The 27,873-nt window shown below is 38.6% G+C and overlaps 3 protein-coding genes across 5 annotated transcripts; all 3 read right to left on the reverse strand.

Moving 5' to 3' along the window:
- Window positions 1–770: 770 nt before the first annotated feature.
- Window positions 771–6,694, reverse strand: LOC131970186 (CD5 antigen-like). 2 transcript variants are annotated; one of them, XM_059331512.1, is made up of 11 exons: window positions 6,604–6,694; window positions 5,757–5,877; window positions 5,407–5,439; window positions 4,491–4,772; window positions 3,896–4,201; window positions 3,512–3,802; window positions 2,287–2,601; window positions 1,919–2,200; window positions 1,523–1,564; window positions 1,209–1,294; window positions 771–1,107 (listed from the first exon to the last, which is right to left on the reverse strand). In XM_059331512.1, exons 2-11 carry the CDS (start codon window positions 5,800–5,802, stop codon window positions 1,057–1,059), a joined length of 1,734 nt encoding a protein of 577 aa, XP_059187495.1. In that variant the 5' UTR covers window positions 5,803–5,877; window positions 6,604–6,694; the 3' UTR covers window positions 771–1,056. The 2 variants fall into 2 exon arrangements, with proteins under 2 accessions (XP_059187495.1, XP_059187494.1); XM_059331511.1 differs by having other exon boundaries at window positions 5,757–6,677.
- A 492-nt stretch (window positions 6,695–7,186) lies between these two features.
- Window positions 7,187–19,976, reverse strand: zgc:162872 (BAR_ACAPs and ArfGap_ACAP domain-containing protein). Its single transcript, XM_059331832.1, has 23 exons — window positions 19,889–19,976; window positions 19,649–19,734; window positions 19,506–19,563; window positions 17,268–17,387; window positions 17,041–17,094; window positions 16,485–16,543; window positions 16,072–16,255; window positions 15,907–15,951; window positions 15,691–15,786; window positions 15,496–15,570; window positions 14,369–14,472; window positions 14,226–14,277; window positions 13,750–13,850; window positions 13,563–13,674; window positions 13,191–13,378; window positions 12,857–12,926; window positions 12,490–12,584; window positions 11,819–11,895; window positions 11,308–11,462; window positions 10,650–10,759; window positions 10,459–10,569; window positions 9,777–9,838; window positions 7,187–9,675 (listed from the first exon to the last, which is right to left on the reverse strand). Exons 1-23 carry the CDS (start codon window positions 19,907–19,909, stop codon window positions 9,491–9,493), a joined length of 2,220 nt encoding a protein of 739 aa, XP_059187815.1. The 5' UTR covers window positions 19,910–19,976; the 3' UTR covers window positions 7,187–9,490.
- A 1,420-nt stretch (window positions 19,977–21,396) lies between these two features.
- ilkap (integrin-linked kinase-associated serine/threonine phosphatase) lies at window positions 21,397–25,832 on the reverse strand. Of its 2 annotated transcripts, XM_059331420.1 has the most exons (10): window positions 25,550–25,832; window positions 24,263–24,406; window positions 24,022–24,139; window positions 23,841–23,947; window positions 23,270–23,363; window positions 22,935–23,022; window positions 22,686–22,825; window positions 22,431–22,550; window positions 22,223–22,304; window positions 21,397–21,589 (listed from the first exon to the last, which is right to left on the reverse strand). In XM_059331420.1, exons 1-10 carry the CDS (start codon window positions 25,590–25,592, stop codon window positions 21,449–21,451), a joined length of 1,077 nt encoding a protein of 358 aa, XP_059187403.1. In that variant the 5' UTR covers window positions 25,593–25,832; the 3' UTR covers window positions 21,397–21,448. The 2 variants fall into 2 exon arrangements, with proteins under 2 accessions (XP_059187403.1, XP_059187405.1); XM_059331422.1 differs by lacking the exon at window positions 25,550–25,832 and having other exon boundaries at window positions 24,240–24,399.
- Window positions 25,833–27,873: the final 2,041 nt, after the last annotated feature.

Raw genomic sequence — 27,873 nt, forward strand, 5'->3', positions numbered from 1 at the left:
TATTTTCCCATGATTCGAAAATGACCCTCCTCATTCAGAGTAATGCCTCAATTTTGCTTGCCTGAAACATACTGAAATGAAAGCATTTTTTTAGTATTGTTACAATTTATGACATCTTTATTAATTATTAAAATGTATTTTAAATACATTTTTTTCAAATTTTGGACTTCTCAAAATATGTTTTTCTGTTATTTCTGGAAAAGCCACCTTACTACATGTATCAACATACTATAATAAGAACATTTTGAGGGTATCGCGGCATTTAAAAATGTAATGACTTATTCTTGAAAAATTATGACATGCTACAAACAGCAATTACAATCACATGAAGAGCGCACATTGGATTTCCCAAGATTATCCTTTAATTGAGAATTGTGGGCAGTGGTTCTTTAGGGGGAGATAGCAGGTCAACAATAAATGCCACATAGAAGTGATGTATAACATCTGAAAGCTGGAGATCTGAAGATTCATTTATTTCCACATATTGTTTTTTATTTTTATTACAAACATAAGGCACACAGTATTATACAACAAATCAGTTATGAGTAAACATATTAATTATTACAAAAAAATCAGGCAATTGGAAATACCACTTGGAAGAAGAGACATCATCAACAAGAAAACAAAGACGAAACAAAACAAAAGATAAATATATAAACATTAAATTAAATATAATAATAATAATAAGTATTATGTTTAATTTAATGTTAATATATTTATTTTTTGTCTTGTTTTTAATAATAATAATAATAATAATAATAATAATAATAATAATTATTATTATTATTATATAGAAAAATTTAAACCAGAAACAATTTAGAGTATACTGTCCTTTAAAGAAGAAGTTATCGTATTAGATATTTACACTACATAGTACAATACAGTACATGACAGCTCTGTCTCTGAAGTGTTTGGGGTTATGTAAAAAATTGATGTCTTTACAAACTCTCTGTTGTGTATCCAGCAGACTGTTGAGATCAGACATTTTTTTAAGTAAACCAGTTTTTTAAATGAGCATTTGAGTTCTTCAGCCTTCTTCTTCTCTAACCAGCGAGGTTATAACACTCCAGTATCCATCTGTCCTTCTGACGTCTGCCCCTTGTTGGCCTGCAGAGACACAACAGCAGAGTCACTTCTCTCGCTGAATGTATAGAGGCTGAGTCTTTAACTAAACTGAGTCATATGTGAAATTAAGCTGTGAGCATTACCTTGCAGGTGGAATAAATGCCGACGATGTACAACAACAAACTGAGCAGCAGGAGAATGACAGCAAAGATGAAAACTGGTTGAAACACTGAAACAGAATATGAATCATCACATCAGATCAACGATTAGAGTTCATTAAATTGCCTTCATTTTTTAAAACCAAAAAATACCATAAACATAAACAAACGTATGAAATGCCTACATCAATTATTTAATGTCATGCTGAAATCATCAAATTGTTTATATTGCATATTGTTACTTCTTTACTGTGCAGTGTACTGAATCACCAACAGTGCAAACCTAGATGAACATTTACCTCCTTGACTTTGCTTTAAATTCTCCACTGGGAAGTCTGAAACTGTGACAGACAACAGAGAGGTTTTTAGAAACAAAATTATGGGGGGAAAAAAGCAGTTGAACACCAGTTCACTCCCAAAAATGTTGACCAACATCAGTAAAATGTAGAAGAAAGCACAAGCAGCCCACGCTGACCAATCACAGGTCTGGTCATCTCCAACACCAACCTGATTGTAGTTCAAAAGTTTTTCCGAGTTGTGACCCCCAAAACAAACAAACTACAAATCAAGTGTCATTGTCATCATGATGCCATTGTCCTGATTAACTTCACAATTCAGTCCAATGGAAAACACTGACTGACAGTGTGACACACTAGAAACATTACTGTCAGATATGACATCACTGATGAACTTACTCGAACAGGTGATCTCCAGAAGGTAGAAAGTGGAATATGGCATTACACATTCCCTCACAGCAGATCCAGAATGAGCACATTCAGATGTTATCAGCCATACAGGTCTGCGTGACTCATTCCTCCATTCTGTAGAAACAGCAGGGCCACAGTCCAGCTCTCTGCAGACTGTACCTGCTTCCTTCAGGGTCCAGCTTTTACTAATATACACTGGTCTCCATTCTCCCTGTTCCATCTCCAGTGTTCCTGCACAGCGACTGGATCCTCCCACCAACCTGAGAGGTTCTGAACAAGAGAGTCATCAGTAAAAGACAATGTGAGTTTCAGTTAAACAAAACTGAAGCAAATCAAAGCTGCAGCTCCTCTTCTACCTGAGCAGGTGAGTCCAACAGCTCTGCCAGGTGAGCAGGTGTTTCTATCTGAGCCTGAGCTTCTACAGTCCAGGAGAGAGGACTCATTTCCTCCACACTGGAACTCTTTGGTCCACATTGGAGTCTCCACTTCTCCATAGAGCGCCCCCTGGAGGACTGAAGGAGCCCCACAGCCAAGCTCCCTGCAGACCACCTCTGCATCCTGCTGGTCAAAGTCCTCTTCACACACTGAGGACCAGCTCTGGTTAGACTGGTCAGACTTCACCTCCAGTCTGCCTGAGCACAGACTGGTCCCATTCACCAGCCTGACAGAGTCTGGAGAGAGAGAGAGAGAGAGATGTCGATTAGCAGCAGTGACACACAGCTGTTGTTTGTTTTGTTTTTATTTTTATTTTTTCTTCTTCTTTGCTGGGACAGTTAGATTGTATGAATGATAGATTGATTGTAATTCAATGATTGTAAATATTGCTTTCTTTTATTGTTATTAGTTTTTCTTTTCTTTTAAAATTAATAATAGAATTATGATCATTTATTGTAAATATTGCTTTCCTTACTGTTATCTTTTTTCTTCCTGACGCTTGCTATGGCAATATGTACAGTGCCAATAAAGCCAATTGAATTGAATTGAATTGAATTGAGAGAGAGAGAGAGAGAGAGAGAGAGAGAGAGAGAGAGAGAGAGAGAGAGAGAATTTCAGAATTTGAGAGAGATGTAACATCCTGAATGTTATGCACATTTGTCATTTCTCCCACCGAGGACCTCCCATCAGCCGACCCTGTTCATCACCTGCCCCTGTTTTCTACCTGCTCATTTCTGTTTATAATCACTAGCTTCCTCGAGTTCTTCACCACATTGTCTTTGCTCATCCGTTGCTCACAGCTTTTTTGCATTGCTAGTGATACTTTTCATGGTTTTGGGGTTTTGCTTTGTCTTCTGGTTTTGAGATCACTGCCTACTGCTTGCCTTGTATTGTTTGCTTTGTATGGACTGACTACCTGTGTATGATCACTTGGTCTTGTTTAAAAACACTGTGAGCTAAAATCTCATTGTGTCATGTGCTTTATTCTGTGATTGAGTTTTATATCTGAATCATTACCAAATAAGCACTAAGCCTCCAGGGAAAATGACACTTTTAGGATGTCGAAACCACTGACTGTCAGTGTGACAGAGGAAGGAAGGAAGGAACACACTGGGAATATTAGTGTGATATTACTGATGGACATACCTGAACAAGTTATCTCCAGGATATAGGGAGAGGATTCTGATATTACACATTCCCTCAGAGCAGATCCAGAGCGAAAACATTCAGGTGGCATCTGCCACACAGGTTTTTTTGAAGACTCCTTTCTCCATCCTACTGAAACAGCAGAGCCACAGTCCAGCTCTCTGCAGAATAGAGCTGCGTCCTTCAGGGTCAAGCCATAGTTCCAATCCTCCAATGGTCTCCACTCGTTCTGGCTTTTCACCTCCAATGTTCCAGCACAGCGACTGGATCCTCCCACCAACCTGAGAGGTTCTGAACAGGAACAATAGCATCACAAGTTAAAGAACAAAGTGAGTTTTAGTGAAATAGAAATTAACCAAATCAAAGCTGCAGCTCCTCTTCTACCTGAGCAGGTGAGTCCAACAGCTCTGCCAGGTGAGCAGGTGTTTCTATCTGAGCCTGAGCTTCTACAGTCCAGGAGAGAGGACTCATTTCCTCCACACTGGAACTCTTTGGTCCACATTGGAGTCTCCACTTCTCCATAGAGCGCCCCCTGGAGGACTGAAGGAGCCCCACAGCCAAGCTCCCTGCAGACCACCTCTGCATCCTGATGGTCAAAGTTATCTTCACACACTGAGGACCAGCTCTGGTTAGACGTCACCTCCAGTCTGCCTGAGCACAGACTGGTCCCATTCACCAGCCTGAAAGAGTCTGGAGAGACAGAGAATTAGTAGTAGTTCTACCATTTCAGACTGTAGAAGGACCACTTTATGTCTCTGGTGTCATCATCTCTGCCAGGTGTAAGTCTTAAGGGTATCGCGCGTTCGGTCATGTGCATGCATGCAAATCAGTCTGCACAACTGCCCGTCTGTGTCCAGGCAAGCAAAATGTTTTAACATTGTCCCGACTAACTGTACAGTCCAGTCCAATTAAAACCAATGACTGTTACTGTGACAGAGTAAGGAATACATTGGAAGCAGATATGCAATCACTGACTTACCTGAGCAGGTGATCTCCAGGTTGTGTGTGGATATATCAGATTTTACACAGTCACTCAGAGCAGACCCAGAGTGAACACATTCAGCCGTGATCGTCCACACAGCTTTGTCTGAGGACTCCTTTCTCCATTCTGTAGAAACAGCAAAACCACAGTCCAGGTTTCTACAGACTGCAGCTGTTTCTCTCAGGGTCCAGAGAAAGCCGTACACAGGTTTCCACTCTCCCTGTTTAATCTCCAATGTTCCTGCACAGCGACTGTCTCCTCCCACCAACCTGACAGATTCTGAACATAAAACAGAGGAGTCATCAGTAAGACAAGAATAAGACATTCATTGTTAAAACAATCTCATTTAAAGCGCTGCTAGAAAATTTGTGAAAGATGTAGATGTGTGTCTGCACAAATGTGATCTCAAATGTGAGAGGACCCAGTTAAACAACCACTAAAAATTGTAATTCTGTCATATTTTATTTAAGCAAAATGATCCAACATTAATTATCTTTGTTGAAATTTTTTTGCTTCCCTTGAGCAGCAATAACGTAAGCCACGTCAGTTTCTGTAAATGTTGATCAGTGCCACACATCGACTTGGAAGAATTTTGGCCCATTCCTTCACAAAACTGCTTCATCTCAGTGATGTTGGTGGGCTTCCTGCAGGAACTGAGCATGGACCTTCATTCAGCTATTTCCGATTTTTTTTCACTGGTTTGACCATTCTCTGGTAGAATGACTTCTGTGTTTAGGGTCATTGGAACTCTTGCATGAATGTTTTCCTTTATGTCTTGTTCTTACACAAAGCAATAAAAAGAAGCCTAGTTGTTTTTTCCCACACGAGAATGTTGATTATTCATAATTTTGAAGTTGCCTCAACAAAGCAACACATACAGTAGTTCTCCATGTATATATATTTATAGACATACCATTGTGGTTGTTGATTTCTTCTACGTGGACACCTGAGTCAGGGAATTCAACAAAAAACATCTGCTTAGATTACAGCATTATAGTGATTTGAAAAGACTGTGGACAGAATGCAAAAAAATCAGCTATGAAGGAGATCTGGAGACCTGTATGAAGTTGGGTTTGGGGGTTTGCAAGAATGTATTTGTCTTAAAAAGTATTCTCAGGAAAGGTGTTGGGGGTCTATTCATGTGCTGATACATGTTAATGTGAGGAAGTAGTCTCAGGACAATATATCACATTACTAACATGCTGAATTCTGCACATTCAAGTGAAAGTTACTGTCACATTTCAGGTTCTGTCTGAGTCCTACCTGAGCTCCAGAGCAGTACCAAGAGCACCATCAGTCTGTGATCCATGTCACCATAACAAGGTCTTTCTTTGTGTGTTTCTTTATTTTTAGTTGTCACGTGCTGATGAGTTATGTCACTGTGCTTGCAATCAGAGAGGATAAACAGAAATATGTCAAGAAATGGATACTCCAACAAGTAACTCTTAGAAGAAGTGTTTCCTAAAGGGCGTGTTGTCGTCTGCCGTTTGGACAATTAGATGTGTGGATTCTTAAATCCATGGAGAAATGCTGGGGTGTATTATGTTATGCAGCCTTTTATTTAGTGGACCCCTGCTGACCGCAAGGGGGCTCCATAAATCAGGGTAAATATCCAGAGAAAGTTACATCTTTGCAATGTCCCATAAGCAAAAGTGTGCAAGCATGCAGCCGTTTTAGATTTAATGTTGGTATCGGATAAACTTACTTTATTGGATAAATTATAGAATGTCTGCGGGCTTGATAGAGTTGAAACATGTTGTACATTTGTACAGTCTATGAATCTACTGTACCTGTGGGTGTGGGAGCCGCCCATTGTGTGCAGCGCAGCTTGAGTGTTTGTGTTAGTTCGGAAGCGGGAGAAACTTGCAGGGACATGCACTGAGCAAAAGACTCACGCACAGAAAAAGTTAGTAGCCTATTCCAGTAAACGTGTAAACTATACAGACACTCAGCCTGCTGGAGCTTCTCTGAGTCTGAACAGTTTGGAGGAGGAAAACCGTCAGTCTGCTCCTAATTACTCCAGATGTTCAATAATTAAGTTAATAAAGACAAACGTACTTTAGGGTAAATCCACTGAAGCGACCCGGAGCGGGCTGACATGCAGGGTTACCTTATTCTCTCACTTTTCTTCTAATGATGAGTGTTGCAGAATGAAAGTCTCATTGACCAAAGCACAAACAATACTATCTATCAAAAATGCGGCGAACAATGTGGTTAGTGCAAAGCTAAACATGTGAGCTGCATCCGGTTTTCAAAATAAGAGAAGACAAGTCTAAAAATACAACTTTTAGAAAATTATTAAATCAGGATATGTACAACTAAGAATATAAGCAGAAATGAAAACTTAAAGACACTGTAAAGTGACTGCTGTGAGAGTAATAGCAGCTCGGCAATAATCATAAGCTAATGTGATTAAGTAATGACACAATCTTATCTGCATTAGAAGCCATGCAATAGAAATATTATGTTGTACGGCCCTATAACATATTAACCTTATGTAGTGTGATATACAGTAGTACACTATAGTATAGTATTGAAAAGGTTTTTTATATATCGGCACACATCAGACAACATTTAAGTTATGGTATATTGGTCAGGCTCTAATTGGACCTGAATGTCTCCACTGTCTAAAGGTCATAGACAGTAATGAAGAATACAAAAGACAGTCATCAATATATATTAACAGGCTTTATTAAGCAGTAGCATCACATTAGTAACAGTCTAGATTTAAGTGAAAATCCACCCTGAAGCAAAAATGCACACGTCTTCCTGCTCCCCCACCACTTTGTAATGATGCAGTGAAGTTTTTCAGCAGGTCTAAGGCTCTTAGAATCCAGAACTACTGGTCAGTGAAAGCGTGATGTTCTGTAACAGTAGCTGGTTCTGCTTCAGGGCTGGACTTTATTCTTACAGTCTGTTGGTCCACATTAGTCTTTATTTGTAAAAAAAAAAAATTTTTTAACCTGGATTATCTCAAAGAAACAGCAAACTGGTCTGAAACATTTTTGTAAAAACATTAATAAAAGTAGCTCTGCAGCAGCTACACATTAAGTCCCTTTCCTATACAAATGGCAAAAAACCAGATGGGAGCAAAACATAAAATTAAAATTTGTAAACACTCAAACATCAAACATTCAGGTCTTCACAGACCGACGGACGGGTCGCAGGTTTGCATCCTGATTTGGAATTTATTTATTTTTCTGCATTAAAATATCTAAATCTGACTATATCTACTGACTGACATATTTTGTTGAGTTGTTTACTCACTGTACAACATCCCAAATGTCATTTGGTCATATCCCCTTTGTGCATGTGTCAGTGTAGTGGTTGTCTGTCTTTTATCCAGTTTTAAGACTTTTTTTTACACTAAACTTGTTGGATCTTAGTGGTTTGTTCCTCTATACTGTAACCTAGTAAGGAGTTTTAGTCACTAGACTTCTGGTCCTGAAGTTATCAGACACACAAGCTGAGCAAACATTAGCAGCAGCTGAGTCCTGTGTCCGCTGACCAGTGTTGGAGAAACACTGATTTATAAATTCAAACTGCTTTATTCAGTGATTTATCGGTTTAAATGTTTTGGAGGGAGGAGGCCTCTGTGGATAATTCAGCTCCCGACAAAAACCTCCTGAACGATGAACACTGAAGGAATTCTTAACCGGAAAAACTGTAATGATCCCATGCTACTTCATGACATCACCTAACTCCATTATTTGTTTTCATTTTGATTGAAAGACCCCCTAGCAGCAAAAATGACATATTTTGTATTTAACAATAAATCTGGCATCCTTAGAGACCCGGTAAAACAGCAGATACAGTGTCTTTTCTCAGAATAATTATTACAAGAGGAATTTTAGAAATTAAATGTACATGATGACTTAACAGAGACAGAAGTGATTTTTACTGACCAGAGTAATTCATATTCTTAAATAAAGTTTAAGGGGCAAAGATTCATTAATCTACATATACATGATGGGGTCTGAACAGGTAACATCCTCCCTTTGTGACATCATCACAGTGTAAACATGCATGAGGTCATAGTTCTGTGTAACGTTGCTCTGACAGTAACTGTGTTTAAATAAATGATTAAAGGAATTGTTCAACGAATTGGTTAGGTTGTGGTTTGCCAACTAAGCATAAAGACTGGAACTATTGGGAAACAGCTATGTACCTGTCAAAAGTTTAATTTGTACATGAATACAAAAGTAACAGTATTTTTTTCTGCATGCTAGCATTAGCTCTGCTATTAGCTATGCCATAAATTCTGCAGGTTTTTGGTCATAAACCAAACTATTGGACACAATAAAATGAATGAATAAAATCATCAGAGTTAACTGTAACATCATGGTTGCCTTAAAACGTCGTGTTCAGTATTAAATTGTACTTTTTCTAAGGAGCCGGCTGTTCATTTTTCCAGTAAGTACATTTGTTTTAAGCCTGTTTTTCACGAGCCAAAATAACAATCAATGTAAATGAAGGATGCACCGTGCTGCCACACCTTTCTTTTACACAGTCTTTGTATAACACACCTGGTGTTATACAGTCACTTATTAATCGATCCACTGAAAATTAATCAGCAACTGTTTTGATAATTGTAATGTCGTTAGTCTTTTTTTTAGGGTAAACTGCAGAAAGTCCTGCCATGTGAATACTTAAGTCAATCTGACAGCTATTTCACTAAAACGATTAATGGAGAAAATAATCTGCAAATTAAATGATAATGAATATAAGTTCCTCCTCCATCATTGCTAACACTGGTGAAACTTCGTCCAACCACTGTAACTGTACATAAAGTATACGTGTACTTTCACTGTTATCATAGAGTATACTACACTATATCATCATAACTTAACATAATGTTCTGTAGATTTTCAGTCACATGAAGCTGTCAGTCAACTGTTCTAAAGGTTAAAATGAACGATGCCCGCTCAAACTGTTACCGTGGTAACCGTGGTTTTGGAGTGGAGGTTCTGCAGCGTGATGGGCTGTCACATTTTTTGTCATTCTGACGTCTTTTCAACACTGTGTTGGCTGTTCACCACTCCTCCTCCTCCACCTCCCTCCATCTCCTCCTCCTCTTCTTCCTCGCCTCTGCGACTGAACTGCCGTCTGCTGAGCCTCTCCGGGTCATGTGACGCCATGTCGCTAAAGTCACGGAAGATGTCCTGAAACGTCTCATCATCTCCTGGGGAATGACAGAAGATTTACAGTTAGTGTGCTGCTGTTTACAGACTGTAGAGTGTGTGTGTGTGTGTGTGTGTGTTGTTGCTGTGTGAGCATACTAACCCACAGCTCCAAAGACTCCTTCAGAATCTCGCATCTCTTCATTCATCCTGGCCATCCGCAGTCTGAAACATTAACATGAACCGGTAATTTAAAACCTACAGTTGACTAAGAGAATCCTCGATTTTATAAGGATAAATATTAAAAATAAAAATAAAGTTCATAACATTTTAAATCTATATCCTCACCATATATTACCACATATTACATAATGTTCATCATTTATAAACAGTCATTAACATTTAATCATTACATTTTCTAAAATGTTATTGTTTCATTGCTGTAACTTTTAGCCTTGTAAATTTGCATGTATTGTTGTTTTTATTTATCTAAATCTTTTGACTTTAATAACTGATTTTTAATATTTTACTGTTGTAATTTTTAGTCTTGCAAGAACCTAATATCTTTTTGTATAGTTTTTATTCTTTTAATCTTTTATTTATTATGTTTTCAATGTATTCTATGGGCTTTTATTTATTCATTTTGTGTAATTGTAATTCATTTTCTTGCAAAATTGTATACATTGTTGTTGCTTCAGTGTTATTTGTTTGTCTGTGTTGTTTTAAGTTGTGGTATGTGAAGCACTTTGGGCTGCATGTTTGTATGAAAGGTGTTTATATATAACACACAAACAATGAACTATAAATGCCTTTACATACATTTTTTATGACCAGTGATGACTCACAGTGTGACAATATCAGCGTTAGCTGCTTCCACGGCGATGGCCAACGGGTCCTGTCCTCTCTCGTCCACAGCGTACTGATTGGCTCCTCGTTTCAACAGCAGACACACCTGTCTACACACAGCCAGTGAACATATGTGGTGTTTATTCCAGTTTATTTGTCAGTGTGTGTGTGTGTGTGTGTGTGTGATTACCCAGTGTGTCCAGCGGTGGCAGCAGCGTGCAGCGCTCCCTGTCCTCTCAGGTCTCGGTGGTTGACGTTCGCTCCGTTCAGCAGCAGGAACTCGCAGGCCAACAGCGAACCCTGCAGACAGAAACACAACGTTTGAGAACAACAACAGGCAACACATCCTCCGACTTGAGGCTTCACATCACCTGGATCTGACCTTGTGAGAACCCTTTGGTATAAGGATCGCCCTTGTCTTAAAACTGTTTCAAACCCAGATAAAGGATGAAGAGTTCCTTCATGCGCTGAGAACAATCTTATACTCCTTTGGCTGCATAAATTATTTAAAAACCTTTTTGGAACATCTGGAAAAGTCACAAGGCTGAATAGCTGTTTTCTCGCCATTTTATTGATATGTGGTTCTAACAGGACAGCAATGCTGTATAAATATATGATCTTATAGAATATGATGCCTCTAGATTAAACTACACAATTATACATACAAGAGTAAAAATGTGCACAGATTTAAACATCTACAGCTGTAAAATGTAGCAGGAATAACAGTAAAACACCGACTTACTGACAACATTTGACTGCACAATTAATGCTTTACTTTTTACAACATTTTGAAGAGAAGAAGGACTGTTACTTGTAGTGGAGTATGATGATTATATTTTGTGTCTCACCCCGACAGCAGCTCCTATCAGAGCCGTGCGGCCCCCCTCTTCAGCCATGCTCCCGTTGACCTCCGCCCCCTGGGCCAACGCTGCTGCCATAGCAACCAGGTCTCCTGCCGATGCTGCCTGATACAGACGCAGCCCAGCTTCGCCCTTACCGCCGTCTGAAACAGAATTCAAATACTTCACTTTATTATTGACATTAAATGTAGATACTCCATTCACAGTTTAGCTGTTAAAACGGACTTATTTAGACTTATAAAGGATAGTTGAGCCTGTGTAGAGGTAATCTAACCATGGTGAAATGACAAATACAAAGCAAGGAGGTGAAATTAATTAAAAAATGCAACTGCTTCTCAGCATTATAACTTAGTGAAATGTTAATGTGCAGACATGAAACACACATTGATATCATACACTAATAAACAATATACTAAACTATTAACATATGCAACCTTCAATTTAATCGGAGGCTTCTTTTTGAGTCAGTGTATGAAAAACAGGTAACTGTTGGACTTACGAGCTCCACCTGAGCTGCTGTTCTGCACAAATCTCTTCTCCACATATTTCTCTTTGATCCACATCTCTTTCTCTGCTCTGGAAGGAAGAAAAAAACAACATCATTAGTAAAACAAAACAAAAACATAAATACGTGAAAATACGTGGAAATACGTGGAAATACGTGGAAATACGTGGAAATACGTGGTGGTGACACAGAACGGATTAAAATAACATGACACCACGACTGAAACATTTTAGGTTCAGGCATCAAAACTACTCGGTTAGGTTCTTGAGAAGTTCATGGTTTGGGTTCAAATAAGTGAGTTTGTTAAAAAAACAACCCCGATTCCTAGAAAGTTGCAACGCTGTATTCTATTGAAAGCTGTACAAAAACAATATACTTTAAGTTGAACCCGATAACCCTATCCAACCCTAATTCTGAATTTAATGCATTCTGTTTTCATTTACATTTTAGACAGCATCCCAACTTATAGTCCAGTGTTTGACTCTGTTTTTACTGACAGAAAAGCAGACAAATGTTTAAAAAAATTTTAAGCTTTAAATAACAATTGAGACATGATGTAAAACAGGAACCCGAAGCAGTTAAACACATGATAAAATTGTGTTGACTGTTTACTGACTTATAGCTCAGTAAAGAGATTAAATACATAAATTAAATAATTATTTTACCGTGGGCTGTCAGCTCTGGGTTTGACGCGGCCTTCCTCTGAACATCGCGCCTCATAGATCTGGTTCATGACATTATTCCCCAGCACACACAGCAGCTAAACAAAATACAACACATTTGTAGCGTCAATGTTGTTTCCACACTGAAGTTAAAGGACGAGTTTTCAGTCACTAATTAAATCAACTTAGGTCCACACTCTCCTGGATAAGTTCGAGTTTTATTTGTTTTATTTTGCTTAGCCAACTTACAATGTATGAATAAAGGTGAACTACATTATTTTCTTCCTTGCTTTTCTTACACAATGTCAGCAGTTAGATGTTCAACTTGTTCGTGTATGTGTGTGTGTGTGTGTGTGTGTGTGTGTGTTACCTTCAGCTGTTCAGCCTCCCATGAGTCCAGAGTGAGAGATCTCACCTTGGACAGGTGGACCCCCAGGCTCCTGGAAACATTAAGACGTCATATACATTTTGTTAGACTCATATTGTAATATATAATATATATATAATATATAATAATGTTGTTATGATGAACGTATCTTCTCTATATTAAATTATGCCTTGGAGATATCAGGTTCCAAAGAATGTAACAGAGCACACTTTACACAGAACAGAGCTGGTTTTTAGGCATGCAACTGTTCAAAGTGATATTATGATGTTATGAATCAATAAGTATCAGTTAACACTGTGACATGGTGTGCTGTTACCTGTGTATGCCAGAGCACTCGATGCACATGGTCACTCCCAGGTTGATGGAGGACCAGCGAGGCTCATCCTCCCCGCAGTCGCAGCAGTGCAGGTTCCCGGGGCCCCTGAGGGCCACGCCCAGCGCCCTCTGAACAGGGGGGCCTGGGGAGGGGTCCTCACCACACAGGAGAGGGGGGAGCTCTTTAGGCTGTACGAAAAAAGCATGAAAGTACCATTCAAGTGCTGTTTGAAAGTATACCTTCTACGTCTATTCCACTACATTTATCTGACACACAAAGCATATGAAGAGTTTATGAACTGGATGTTTTGTCATAAATTAACCTCAACAGAAATAACACCAAAGCTGATGTAATACACGAGAGTGGACGTGCCTGTGTGAGCTGAGTGTCGGCTCTCTCTCTGTAGGCGAGGTCGATGCTGCCCTGCAGAGCGCTGAGCCACGCTTGCTTCAGCTGCTCAGAGTCCGCCTGCAGAGCACAGCACCTGACAGACACATAAACTATATGTGTGAGGTGTTTCTAATGGTAGCGTGTCTCTGTGAGTGTGTGTCGGACTTACTTCTGAACAGAGAGCAGCTCGAAGCAGAAGCGTCGGTCGATGTGCTCCAGAGATTTGACAGCACACAGTCTGAGATCCTCAAACAGAACCAGGGCCTCCTCCTGAAGCAGCAACACATTATTTGAATTTTTTTGAAAATGCTTAATTTCTATGAAAAAGTGTTGAGCTTGCATAAGAATAGATTGTCTGGGGACCATGACTGTCTCTCTTTCTTCTTGGATATTTTATTTTTGTGTTTTAAATTGTTTTTCTTTAATAAAGCCTCCAGAGTGAGAGTATTTCACATGATTGTATAACTGGAGTGACAAACGTTTCACCAATTTTGTATTTTCTAATTTTAGAAAAACAAATAAAGACTTCGCTTTGAGCATATGTGCCCATTTTAATAAATGATTATGACATAAACTCTGTTTGTATAACATTTTGGTTGAACTTTATTAACAGTTCATCACTTTATATAATGATTTAAAAAATACCTTGTGTGACTTTCTGTAAATTAGTTGGTTGTCTCTGATGGAAAACCAGCATCTGAAACAAGTTCAAATATTAAAATTAAGTCCTGCTCACACTGCAACATGACACATTAGTGTTACAGGCGGACGCAGACTTGTGTCTGTACCTCTTCCAGGTTTTAGATTTCCTCCTGGAGCGTTTGAAGAGGTAACCTTGGATGATGTCATCACTCCCGGGACAGGGGCTGACCATTGGCTCTCCTGAAGCATCCTACACACACACACACACACACACGCGCACACACACGCACACACGCACACATACACACACACACACACACACACACACCAAAACAACAATTCACTGTTTTAAAGGTTATGTGCAGAAACTATTTCTTGTTAACACTCTGGTTTTTCAGTAAGTTTTAGAGGTGCTGGGTGGTGAACTCTGTTATCTTTCCAGTCTATATGCTAAGCTACGTTAACTAGCCTCATATTCAGACATTAGAGAGGTTTCAATCTGAACATCTTAATAAGATAAGAAAAGGTAAATTATTCCTTTATTGACAATAACCACATTCCCCAAAATGTTTTCCTCCAACACTATAAATTGCAGTTCTTGTTTATCTATCAGCAGGTCTACAGACATCAGCAAAGATATGATTCTTTCTATTCATCTGCTGAACTCTTTTCAAACCTTTGTTTCTTTTTTCAAATATAATGACTCTATAAAAAAACAGTGTATCCAAAATACAGACACTGCAACCAATTAAAGGTCAACTTTGAGGGGAAATAGGAGTAATTAGAAAAGCAACAATTGATATTTTACATGGACTTACAAGTTAACAGGTGAGACTCTTTAATTTAATACTATGCAAAATAATTAATAATAATTATGCATTAAACAAACAAACAGTGGCATTGGGTTATGAAAATGAATGAATGTTTGGTCATTATAATTAGGACTGATGACGGTTTAAAGATTTAACTCACTGAAGGCAGAAAGGAACATAAACATACAGCAGCTGGACAGCACGTTTAGGAAGGAAGGTAACAAAGTTTTTTATCTGACACACGGCACAAAATGAAAATGCATTAAAAATGACTGTTGTGGATTATCATTGACAACAGTAAGTAAGTATAAAATCAAAACATTTGCTATGAAAATAAATGAAAATATTTGGAAATTATGATCGGAACTGATTGTGGTTGGTTAAAATATTTATCTAAATGAGCGTGGAAAATAATATTTATATTTTTGGACAGACATGGGAATAATAAAGAGAGTCCTTACTCTCTGCTGCACCAGCAAGTGTGTGTTCTCCAGGTCTTTTCTTTTAACTGCACAGTCGACGGATAACTGCGACAACTGATGAGCAGAAAACAATAAACATAAAAACAAGCAAACATTGGCTTATCATATGCATTTTGATCTTTATAGATCAGATGGATTCAGTGGGTTAAAGGTCAGCGGTTTAGCGGTCAGGACCTGTGTTGCCATGGTTTTCATGGTGGGCTCCAGGTCCCTGAGCAGGTCGAAGCCTTGGTGGAAGAAGGTGAACTGGGCGTGGACGAAGGAGAACACCTGACAGCAGACAGCAGAACACGTCAGTACGATAAGAAGCCAAACACTGTTTCCCAACAACGGTGGCAAACAACAACATACATAAATATAATTCAGCTTCACAGAAACAGGTCCACTCACTGAGTTTAAGATGTCGATTCTCTGCTGAGTCTTGAAGGTGTTGAGCTGAAGACAAAAGTTTGCAGAATATTTCAGTGTGTGATATTTAAACATGTGAATAAAACATCCTGACAGCAGCTGTGTGTGTGTGTGTGTGTGTGTGTGTGTGTGTGTGTGATTGCGTACCTGCAGACAGTAGTCCAGGGCAAAGTGTTGGTAACATTTACGTGTGGCGAGCAGCAGATGACTCGCCCGCTCGGCATCAGCAGCTTTATGGCGAGACACCTGAGCGTTCTTGATCGCCGCCGTCTCCAGATCCTCCCCGATCCGCACAAATTCTTTTCTGGTCTCCAGCAGCTGGGGCAGGAACCTCAGACACACGATGACATCATCATCATCATCATCATCACCATCATCATCATCATCATCATCATCATCATCATCACCATCAGGGTATTTTATGTCCGTTTTATTACTCAGATGCTTTTATTATACAAATACATATATATATATACACACACAGTAATGGTGAGTGTGTGTGTGTGTGTGTGTGTGTGAGTGTGTGTGTGTGTGTGTGTGTGTGTGTGGGGGGGACCTACTGTGTACAGAGGTTGGTCAGTTGCTGGCTGATGGCTCTCTGAGTTTGATCAAACAACATCTGGGGACAAAGATTTGATTCATCCATTTGAATTGTATATATTTCTGTATTATTTAAAAAAAAGAAAAAGGTTAAAAAAAATGCAGAGGAAAAATCAACTCAAATAAATATAATACATAAATAAATTCACAAATATTTTTTTATTTAAAAAAAGATGCTAATGCAAAATTAATTTTAAAATGATATAAAAATAATAAATAAAATAAATCGCCAAAAATTAAAGGAATGTAAATAGTAGTAATATAATAATAAAAATAATAAATGAAGAAGCAAATTAAAAACATATCAATTTATGTCACACTTTCTTAGTGGAATAAATGCCTACATGTATCATAGTATACATTTATAGGCATATCCATTTATTTACCAAGCCATTAACTTATTTTTTACATTTTGGCAGCTTTCGTCCTCCACAGGATGAAACATACAGCACAATTTAGGCAGTGTGTGTGTGTGTGTGTGTGTGTGTGTGTGTGTGTGTGTGTGTGTGTACTCACATTGTGGAAGCTGACCATTTCCTGGAGGCCCTGGTTGAACTGGTTTAGACAGTTCTGAGTTGGAAGGAAACAGGAAGTCACACTGAGAAACAATTCACAGGAAGTGATGAAAACAAACAGCGGAGACTCAGCCTGACCTTCTGCCCCCAACTAACACACCTAGATACAAATGTTACATTCCACCATTGACTTCTTTATGATTATATTAGCATTTATTGGCTACATACGGTGATGACGCCGTCCTTCTTGTGGTACGTGGAGAGTTCAGCCAGGCTGCTCAGGAACAGCTGATTGGATGCATTGTACGCTTGTCCCGCCTCCACCATCTTACCGCACAGCTTCATCACCTGATTGGACAGAGACACAGATCACAGACCAATGAGACCGCTTCACAGCTACTATAATGAGCACACATGTCTGCTGATGAGCCACAGCAGAGAAAACACATGGAGCTGCAGAACTTGTACCACAGTAAAAATTGTAAACAAATGGCAGATGCCAATACATCATCAGCATAGTCTTGTGATTGGATTGCCTTCTCTTTGAGAAAGCACCTGTCATCAGAAAGGTGTAACCCATTATATGCTTGTCCCTGTCCCTTTTTCAGACGTTGTCCACTTTTTTCTCTGTAAACCATAGAGCTGGGTTTTAGATCAGCAGTGAAATACAAACTGCTGATCTAACACGTTCAAAGTCACTTCAATCACCTTTCTACCCCATCCTGATGCTCGCTTTGAACTTCAGCAGCTCCTCTTCACCATGTCTACATGCCTAAATGCATTGAGTTGCTGCCATGTGATTAGATGTTTGCAAAAACAAGCAATTGAATAGGTGTACATAATAAAGTGGCCGGTGAGAGTATATGTTCCCTAAAAATGCAATCCTGATAGTAGAAAGCGTTGTTTTTTCCGTGAGCCGCGATAAAATCGTATATCGCCTTGTCCCTTAGAGGTAGGGATGATCTCAGATGAATTAGCCTACAGAAATAAGGTCTCCTTGCTGGTTGGCTGGAGCTGTAACTAATTTATCAACATACCACATGGTTTACCATGCAATTCTGGGACGAGTGTTTTTTTAATTAGCCAATTCTCATTATTTTAAGACCAATCAAAATGATTGTTTTAATGTAAATTGAATGTGCTGGACGGTGGCATCAGGACTGAAGATGTCAGCAGACTTAACAAGCTTCAGACGCTCATTTGTGCCCACTGCCATCAGACTGTAAACCCAGTGGACCCCACAGACTGTCATCATTCTGACCAGCCCCCTCATTTCACAACAACTTTTAAAAAGTTCTACTCCCACCCGCCACTTTCTCCTGCACTGGACTCAAGTGAAACATTGCACATATGTTATTACAATTCACTGCCACTTTCTTATGCTTGCACTACTAGTTTTGGTTTTCCACGAGTGGATATAGTGTCTTGGTTGTTTGTTTATGTCTTAAGAGTTCTAATTTACTTTATTATTAATAATAACTTATTTATTACTATTCTCTGATTATCTAAATCTGTTCACTCTGTAACCGACTTTATGGTGATCAATAAAGGAACAATAAAGATTACATTTGTGTCAACAACATAATAATATGTTTGGTGTTTGGCTGCTAACATGTAAAGAGCACAGGACGCAAATTATTTATCCCATTTATTTATTTATCCTTATATATCCTATTTTAGCTGATGTACAAAATGATTTTACTACTTACTTCACCCGAGCAGTTGCAGCAGGATTAACAGTAGCAGAAGTGATGGCAGTGGCAGTAATTTTTTTCTTTCTTTTTTTTTTTCTGAAACTTTATTAAAGCAACATGGTGCAATACAAGACAATACACCAACAAAACGCCGTCAGCGGGGTTTCAACAATACAGAGGCAAGCTTTCATACAAAAACATTGTAAAGTGTACATAAATTCAAAGTTTTTATAGCTTTCATGTTGGAAGATTTCTTAATAGACTTAATGTATTGTTTGGTTTCATTTTCAAAGACAAGAAAGAGAGGTTTTTGATTAACATAACAACATTTATGGATATGCCATTTGGCAAACTGTATCATGAGATTGATGATATAATATTGTTTTTCTTTTGCAAAAGGAAAGTCAGTGAAACCAAACAGTATATGTTCAAAGCACAGGGACAAATGAGGTTCAATCAAAAAAAGAAATCAGGTTACAAATATATTTCCATAATTTAGTTGAGAATGGGCAAGACCAAAATAAATGAAAAACATCTTCAGGGTGTCCTTCACAGAAAGAACAGTTTAAGTCTATGTCTTTCTTAAATCGTTGTAAAAAAAAAATAGATGGGTAAATTCTGTTAATTATCTTGAAAGATACTTCTTTAACCTTATTATTGATTATATATCTGGCAGGTCTTTTTCCAGTGGCAGCAGCAGTAATAACAGTGTCAGTAAACAGTGTTAACACTAGCAGTAGTTGTAGGTGTGGGAGTATAAAAGCATTTCTACCTTGTCTAGGTGTGTCTCGAGCACAGAAACATCCGCCTCAAACAGCTCCAGCTTCAGTCTGAAGAAAATAAATAAAACATCGTTACAACTGCTGCACACGCGCAGTTTCGAGATGCTCTATGTGTGTGTGTGCGTGTACTTACCTGAACTCAGGTGAGTCTTTGACGCACTCCTCAAAGTCCAGCAGCAAGTCCATGATGTCTTCTGTTTCTGTCACCGAGTCAAACTGCTGATAAAGTTCATAAAACCCTGTTTGACTGCAATTAGCCCGTTAGCTCCATTCAGCAGCTACACTCTCACTCCTCATATTTAACACCTTCCACAAAAACACAGAAGACCTCCGATAAACTTCTTCCACGAGCCCAGTCAATTGTTTTACATACGGCCGATTGATGAGGCATCATGCACGCGCGCAAGTCAGTCACGCATGTTGGATAAAAGTGTCAATAAAAGCGCGTTTGTTGTGTTTTAGTGTAACAGCTGTCCGTGCATCCTGCAGCCCGCTGACTGCTGCTGTTGCTAGCCGACAGCTTCCACCAAACATCCGGGTGGGCCGGATCCAAACAGCGGGGAAAGAGCGCTACCCCGCGGCCAGGAGGGAAATTGATCGATTCCTGTTATGTCTCGACATGAATGCATACATATTTTCTTTCAAAATAATGTATTCTTGTAGTTTAATACATTCATGTAGTTTATTAATGTAGCTAAACAGTTCAGTACAGGTTATTTAAATTTATTCAGCTATGACTTTGCTTGAAGAACATTCAGATTAAACAAAAAAAAAGTATCTATAATCAAATTCTGATCATTTACAAAACATCACTGTGGTGGAGCTTATTTCAACCTATTAAATAACGATTGTGTTAATTATAATTATTTAATTATAATATTATATATAATCATAATATATAATTATGAATTTAGCAAACCCATACATTTCTACCGATGAAATGACTTTTTGTCTTTGCATGAAAATTTTCTTTGATTATTAAATACTTTTTTTTTGCCAAAATCGCTGTATTAACACTTTAAGACAAAGCCGATAAATATTGATTTTTAAACATATTTTAGGATATGTCAATCTATTGTATTTTACAATTTCACATTTTTTACAATAATATCCCACAGCCCGCTTGGTTTTTTTAAATAATTTTAAAGTGTTCACAGGAACTGCTCATATGCTAATATATCTGTCTTTGCACTTAATCGCGTGTTCACTGTTCTCTAGTGGCCACAGAGTGTAACTACACTTGGTTCTATGTAATTACACCACTAGAGGGCAGTAAGGACCCATGACTATAAAGATTTTAATGATAATGTTCTGCATTATGTGAAACTTTAAGTGTAAAGCATAGGTGAGTAGTGTATAAACATTTTTATTTAAAACTATTTAAAACGACAGTATATTTATATACATATATACATGTATATATATATATATATATATATATACACACATACATATATATAATATATATCATATATATATATATAAGTCCCTCATGGCAGGTCTGCCTGCCAAAGCCATCCGACCTCTGCAACTCATCCAGAATGCAACTGCTTGATTGGTCTTCAATCTTCCAAAATTTTTCACACACAACACCTCTCACCCCTCCTCCCTCCCTCCACTGGTTACCAGTGGCTGCGCATTCTCTTCAAGACTCTAGCTCTGGCGTACTCCGCTGCAAACGGTTCTGGCCCAGCTTACGTCCAGGACCTTGTCAAACCCATAGACTGTATAAAATGGTTTCACAGAGAGGATTCTGTACTATAAAGACTAAAAACTTGAATAGTGCAACTCAACAAACACAAACATTCCGATCAATAAATCACAACTCCAGCAGAGATAGAGAAGAGTTTTTATTGGAAAACACAACGGAGAGCTCAGCCATATGCTGTGTGTGTGTGTGTGTGTGTGTGTGTGTGTGTGTGTGTGTGTGTGTTCAGAAGCCAATAGAAAGCAGGATCACAGTGACGTTGTCGGCACAGCCTCGTCTCACCGCCTCACCAGCCAACTGTTGGCAAGCAGCTTCAAACCTCACCTCCTCCTCGGTCAGGCCCGGCTTCAGCTCCACACAGCCCTCCTGCGGGGGGGTTAAGATAAGTCAAGACTCTTCACACGGACAGTAAGGACACAAAGATGCTGTCAAGAATCATGTTACAATCATGTTACAAGGTAAAAGAATAATTCCAATTTATTACAATTACAACTACAGTTCCCATGAGGCTTTGGGGGCCATTAAAAATAAGCACAATTATCTCTCTGCAGCTCTTGTTTGCAGTGTACAGACAACTATCACTGAAAATACTAAAACACACTGAAAGAACTTAAAAGCATGAAGTTGTGCAGTTATTACACAACAAAGACAATAGTAACTTCTGCACCATGTGTGTTTTTTTGTGTTTGACGCCTTATTTTACTTAAATAAATAGATAAATTAAACAATCACCTTCTCTTGAATCAAAGACATTCACACTTTCTAAAATAAAATACTCATTAATGGTCTAATTCTGTATAAGTCTGTATAATTTGACTAAAACTAATACTCATTTTCTTCAAAAATACCAAAGTTAAATCAAAATAAGGCGACAAAACATGTGACCTCATTGAAGAGAAAACTGTGAACACAACTACACACAGTACGGTAATAGACCCGATCCGTAAGAGTCGTTTAAAATAAAAAAAAAGAGAGAGAGAGAGAGAGAGAGAGAGAAACCTGCAGGACGCCGAGGACGAACTTAACGGCTTCATCAGCAGAAAACACTTTAAACAAACCGTCACAGGCCAGAATGATAAACCTGCAGAGGGAGGGAGAGAGAGAGAGAGAGAGGACAAACTGATCAGGCAGCTAAGAACCAGGCTAGCTGTTTCCCCTTGTTTCCAGTCTTTATGCTAAGCTAAGCTAACCAGCTATGTATTCTTGCCTGTCGTTGGCTGTGAGCTGACACCTCCTCAGGTCGGGGGATGAAATCACTCCACAGCGTTTGTACTGACCGTCTCCAATAGAACGAGACACCTCGAGGACACCCAGGACCCGGCCGTCCCTGCAGCACAAACACAGAATCCATTAAGAGGATAACTGTTTTTATAAAGCTGTTTTATTAATATGTCTGGTTTTTCATTTAGGAGCCATTTCACGATTCCTCTTTGATTTTTCCAGTTCATCCAGGTAAAGGTACCTGACGGTGCCTCCTGCTCTCTGGATCCTCATCCTCTCCTCGTAGATGGTCGGGTTGTGTTCTTTACTGAGAGCCAGAGTCACCGGCCTCCTCCGCCCGTCTGCTGCTGCTGCTGTCGCCTCCATCCGACACAACATCGCCTGGAGACACAAACACGGACTGAATTACAGCACGAGGTCCTGTAGAAGTTCATCTGACAGAGACAGACGGATAAAATAACAGAATGAAAATAATTTAACCCCACTTTACCCTGCTGTCTCCCAGATTAGCCACGTACACCATGTCGTCCACCACCAGCACACAGGTGGCCGTGGAACCGTCCTTCCACGCTGGTTTCCTGTTCCACAACACAGAGACAAAAGTCCATTCACCAAAATGAGAACAAAACCCTTATATTTGTTTACATTTTCTCATACAGTCTCTTAAAAGTCAGCTGAAGGATCTATATTTTCTGCAGTTAGAAGGAACATCTTTAAAAGGATGCAGAGAGTCAGGATGGAAATGTTAAAATACTTAAAAGTATAATGACTTAAAGTTATTATTCCTGCCCTGTGATGATGTCATTGAGCAGTTGTGAATCTTACTGGCTGGAAGCTTTTCTCAGGAAATCGTCATCTGTCTGCCGGAAAGTGTCCAGGAGACATTTCTTAATCAGCTTGTCCACGTTCTCTGTTTCTCCTGAAAGAGACAAAACATTTCAGCCACTACAGAAGAAGCACTGTTGTTTATACAATACAATCTGTCAAAGAAATTCAACTTGTGTTGTTTTCTTTTTAATGGCATTATAATCAATTAAATCAAATCAATCAAAATTACTTTATATATCCCTGAGGGGAAATTCAGTTAGTCTGGTAGAATGAGACAGCCTGATGGCTGTAGGAGCGAAGGATCTTTTGTATCTCTCCGTCTTGCAACGGAGAGAGAGGAGCCGTCCACTGCTGTTTTTTTGGTCCATAAAGGTTTTGTGTAGCGGATGATCTGAGTATTTCGGGATGGCCTGTATTATACTATACAAAGTTGAGTTCTCCTTCTCCTAGCCATCATTGTGCTGATTCCACAAAGGAGCAGGACTTAAAGAGTTTGTATTTTGAGGTAAAAACAAGACCAAAGTGAAAAAACTGACACTGCTCTGGGGTTCAGAGGTTCAACACTCACCGCTGGGAAACTTCTTGGCCAGATTGTGGTGAAGATGCTCTGCAGCGAATCGAGAAGCTCGAGCTCCACCGTGACCGTCAAACACGGCAAAGTAGGAAACACGAGATCTGCAGAACACAGAGGACACATCAGAGACGCTCACTGATGACTTCGTGCTGAGAGCTGCGGGCGGAGGACTCACACTTGTTCTGGCAGAGCAGACAGAAGGCCGCTCATGTCCGGCAGCAGAACGTGAGCATCCTGCATCTCCTCACGCTCGCCGCGCCGTGCCGCCGCGTAGCCTTTCAGCATGGGGAGGCCTGGACCAGGACACACAGGTCAGCCTTTAAACGCATCATCTCTACAGATCATATTTCCATCTAGTCAGAGCTCTAATAAGAGGAAAAGAAGCAAACAAACATTGTGGTGGAAGAGCTGAAGACCTTCTTTACAAACTTTCTTGACCTCCTCCCTTCGCTCCACTCTTTCATCAGCGGGACACTCTGCATCTTCTCGTTTTCGTTTTAATCTTTTCTCTTCACCCTCTTCCTCTTTAGGGGACCGCTGCCGAGCTGCTGGAACCGGACCTGAGGAAGAACCAAACTAATCTCAGTGTGACGAAAAGAGTTTGAGGAGCAACAACAGGCTTCATGTTGGAGACGACATCCAGAATATAAAATTACAAAACTGTTAACTTTCTTTTAAATCAGAAAAAGTAACTGTCATTCTTCAAAATACAACAGAGGAGGACCAAAGAGCATCTCCTCTTGAGTGCACGAAAAAGACAGAAAATAACTTGACAAGAACAAAAAGACATCAGCAAACAAACAACAATAAATGTAATTATTGTGTAGGAACAAATGGAATTATTACCCTGGAATAAATGGAATTATTACACTAGAATAATCAAATTATTGCAATACAATAAATGTAATTACTACCCTGGAATAAATGTAATTATTACCCTGGAATAAATGTAATTATTGCCCTGGAATAAATGTAATTATTACACTAGAATACATGTAAATATTACACTAGAATAAATGTAATTATTGCCCTGGAATAAATGTAATTATTACACTAGAATAAATGTAATTATTACACTAGAATAATCGAATTATTGCAATACAATACATTTAATTATTACACTAGAATACATGTAAATATTACACTAGAATAAATGTAATTATTACCCTGGAATAAATGTAATTATTACACTAGAATAAATGTAAATATTACACTAGAATAAATGTAATTATTACCCTGGAATAAATGTAATTATTACACTAGAATAAATGTAAATATTACACTAGAATAAATGTAATTATTACCCTGGAATAAATGTAATTATTACACTAGAATAAATGTAATTATTGCCCTGGAATAAATGTAATTATTACACTAGAATTAATGTAATTATTACACTAGAATAAATGCAATTATTGCACTGGCATAAATGCAACTAATGGTATAAATATGGCACATTTAACCTTCTAATACATTTTGTCAGCTCCACAGCTCCACTAAGTAATCAGTATCATCATTTATAAGCTAAACTAACTAACTAAGCTAAATATCCTGCAGTGCAGAGATCAGCTGATAATGAAGGCAGTAACTCTACCGGGTAACGTTAATGATGCTGTCTCCATCATCAGCACTAAATGCACCGTCTTCTCATTCGAAGCAACATTTGTCTGATTAAATATAAATGGTGATTGGCGTGAACTCACCGGAGGTCTGAGTCGGTTCTGGCAGGTCGTCGAAAAGATCCATTCTGCTCCGTTAGCTCCGCTGCTAGCCAACGAGCTAGATACAGAGCTAGTTAGCCGTCGTCTGTGTGCACCTGTCCGTATGTAGGATCACGGAGTTTACTTTAAACTGTGTCATTAAACTGGTTCAACTGTTCTGTCACTCCTATGTTCAATAAGTGAATTTATTTTAGAGCAGAATCATTTATCTTTGGCTCCAGAGTGAATCCCTGTGCAGCGTCAGTCACTAGCATCAAGTTAGCCACAACATTGAAGCTCAGTTCCGGTCACAGCCTTCAAAATAAAAGATCAAACTGCAACATATAAATAAGGAAGGCGAAAACGATACATTTCTGTCCCTGTGCTGTCACCAAAAGCCAGAGGTGAAGACATTAAATGTGTTATAAGTTCCAAGTAAAAAAAGATAAAAAGAACCAAATGTAAAAATAGCTACTCATGATGCAGAATGGCCCATTTCAAAATAATGTAGGCCTATATAATATTACTGGATTGTAATTACTGATGCAATAATGTGTTTATCACTTAAATGTTTCAGTTGATAAAGGTGGAGTTCATTATTTACTTCATACACTGCTGGGTAACATTAACTTTACCATGGGATTCATAAAATGTTTATCCTCATTCTTAACAATAATCTATTTGTTAATTACATTTTCTATTTATTTGGCAACTTTATTTGTAAGTTATCAAATAAATGTAATGAAGTAGAAAGTACAATATTGCCCTCTGTGGTGTAGTGGAGTTTAAGTACAATGTAGTAGATACCTCAAAGTAGATACAAATATCTCAAAATTGTACTAAAGTAAATGATCGCAGCTACATTCTATTGCTGCCTAAATACTAAAAGCAAGTTTGTTTTAATTTATTGTGAATAGGCTACATCTTATCTTTCATATGTAATAAACAAGACATGTTAGTTAGTAGCCTGGAACAATAAAAAAAAAACTAATGTATGACTAAAACTGGTCTTATAATAAATAATAATAATAATAATAATAATAATAATAATAATAATAATAATAATAATAATAATAATAATAAAATAAAACGGTAATGCTTCAACAATTTAAAATTGTATATATTTTTTTTTATTTACTTTAAATCTCAATTTATGAGTTTGAATTAATGAGTAATAATAACAATAGTTATATCCCTGCGATAGTCTGGTGACCTGTCCAGGGTGTACCCCGCCTCTTGCCCAATGTCAGCTGGGATTGGCTCCAGCCCCCCGCGACCCGAGTGCGGATCAGCGGATTAGGATAATACATGAATGAATGAACAAAAGTTATATTGATAATGATGATGGTGAAGCTATATTGATGCAGTTCTTGATTGAAAAATCCAAAATTTGGTTATCTCTTCTTGTAAATGTCGTCTATAAAAAAATAACATTTTTTCCTTCTCATTGCCATCAAAACAAATAAAATTCCTTATCCTGAAATTGATCAGTGTGACTTTCAAAGCTGGTTAAATAAAGTTTAATATGGTCCTATTTTTAAAAAATATATAAAAAAAACAGATACCTTCTTCAGGTTCCTTCCTTCTGGGTTGTTATTGGTTACTCAGAAGCTCTTTTGCCTTCAGCCAATAGATTTAGAGAAGCTGATATTCTGGGCTCCTATTGGCCGAGGAGGGAATAAAGCCGCAGGCCAGAGACATGCAAACTTTTAATCAGTCACAGTGGACGTTCTCAGTTAACAAAGCACCGCGATGCATCATCCAGTGATCTGATTGATTATAAAGTATTGATCTCTCTCAGTCTTCAGACATGCAGTTGTCTCTCTGGTGCGTTTGGATTGTAACTGTTCACACCGCAGCTCAGCATCCTCCGGACCGGGAGGAGGGAGGCGTGCAGCCCGGCTGGAGGAGGCAGAGCATCGGCACACCGACACCGCGGCGGCCGGACACCAACAAGCCGGCGGCGGTGAGGACAGCCGGGGAGAAGCTGGGCGGCAGGAGGGCGGCCCTGAGCGGGTGAGCAGCACAACCGCACGTTTATATTTATTTAGTGGCTTTAGTTAAACTTTATACTTTTCTAGATGATTAAATGCCCACTTCGTTACTTTCTAATCAGAGAAAAGAGAGAAACCTGCTACACCGTTTAGTGTTTCTGTGTTCAGTTATAATCAGTGATGACATACTTTATCAAATTCTCACACAGTTTTTTTTTTACAGTGTAACAGCTAGAATATTAAAAACCTATTTTATTTTGCTGTGCAGCAATATGTCAGCATGTTTTATAAAACTGCTAAGTTTGTTAAATAGTTCAGCTGGTTGTCACTAGG

The sequence above is a fragment of the Centropristis striata genome, chromosome 4 (genome assembly GCF_030273125.1).
Source record: "Centropristis striata isolate RG_2023a ecotype Rhode Island chromosome 4, C.striata_1.0, whole genome shotgun sequence".
Lineage (NCBI taxonomy): Eukaryota > Metazoa > Chordata > Actinopteri > Perciformes > Serranidae > Centropristis > Centropristis striata.

Bases quoted from the DNA above. Each gene is read 5' to 3' on its own strand.
- LOC131970186 (XM_059331512.1), bottom strand. From the start codon at position 5,802: ATGGATCACAGACTGATGGTGCTCTTGGTACTGCTCTGGAGCTCAG. The intron at 4,202-4,490 runs GTAAGTCAGTGA...CTGTCTCTCCAG, and splicing joins CCTGGAGATCACCTGCTCAG to ACTCTTTCAGGCTGGTGAAT. The intron at 2,201-2,286 runs GTAGAAGAGGAG...TCTCTTGTTCAG, and splicing joins TGTTGGACTCACCTGCTCAG to AACCTCTCAGGTTGGTGGGA.
- zgc:162872 (XM_059331832.1), bottom strand. From the start codon at position 19,909: ATGATGCCTCATCAATCGGCC. The intron at 16,256-16,484 runs GTAGGTCCCCCC...CGTGTGTCTGAG, and splicing joins CTGACCAACCTCTGTACACA to GTTCCTGCCCCAGCTGCTGG. The intron at 13,851-14,225 runs GTATTTTTTAAA...TTGCTGCTTCAG, and splicing joins TTTACAGAAAGTCACACAAG to GAGGAGGCCCTGGTTCTGTT.
- ilkap (XM_059331420.1), bottom strand. From the start codon at position 25,592: ATGGATCTTTTCGACGACCTGCCAGAACCGACTCAGACCTCCG. The intron at 24,407-25,549 runs GTGAGTTCACGC...GTTCTTCCTCAG, and splicing joins AGAACCGACTCAGACCTCCG to GTCCGGTTCCAGCAGCTCGG. The intron at 23,023-23,269 runs GTAAGATTCACA...GTTGTGGAACAG, and splicing joins CTGAGAAAAGCTTCCAGCCA to GAAACCAGCGTGGAAGGACG.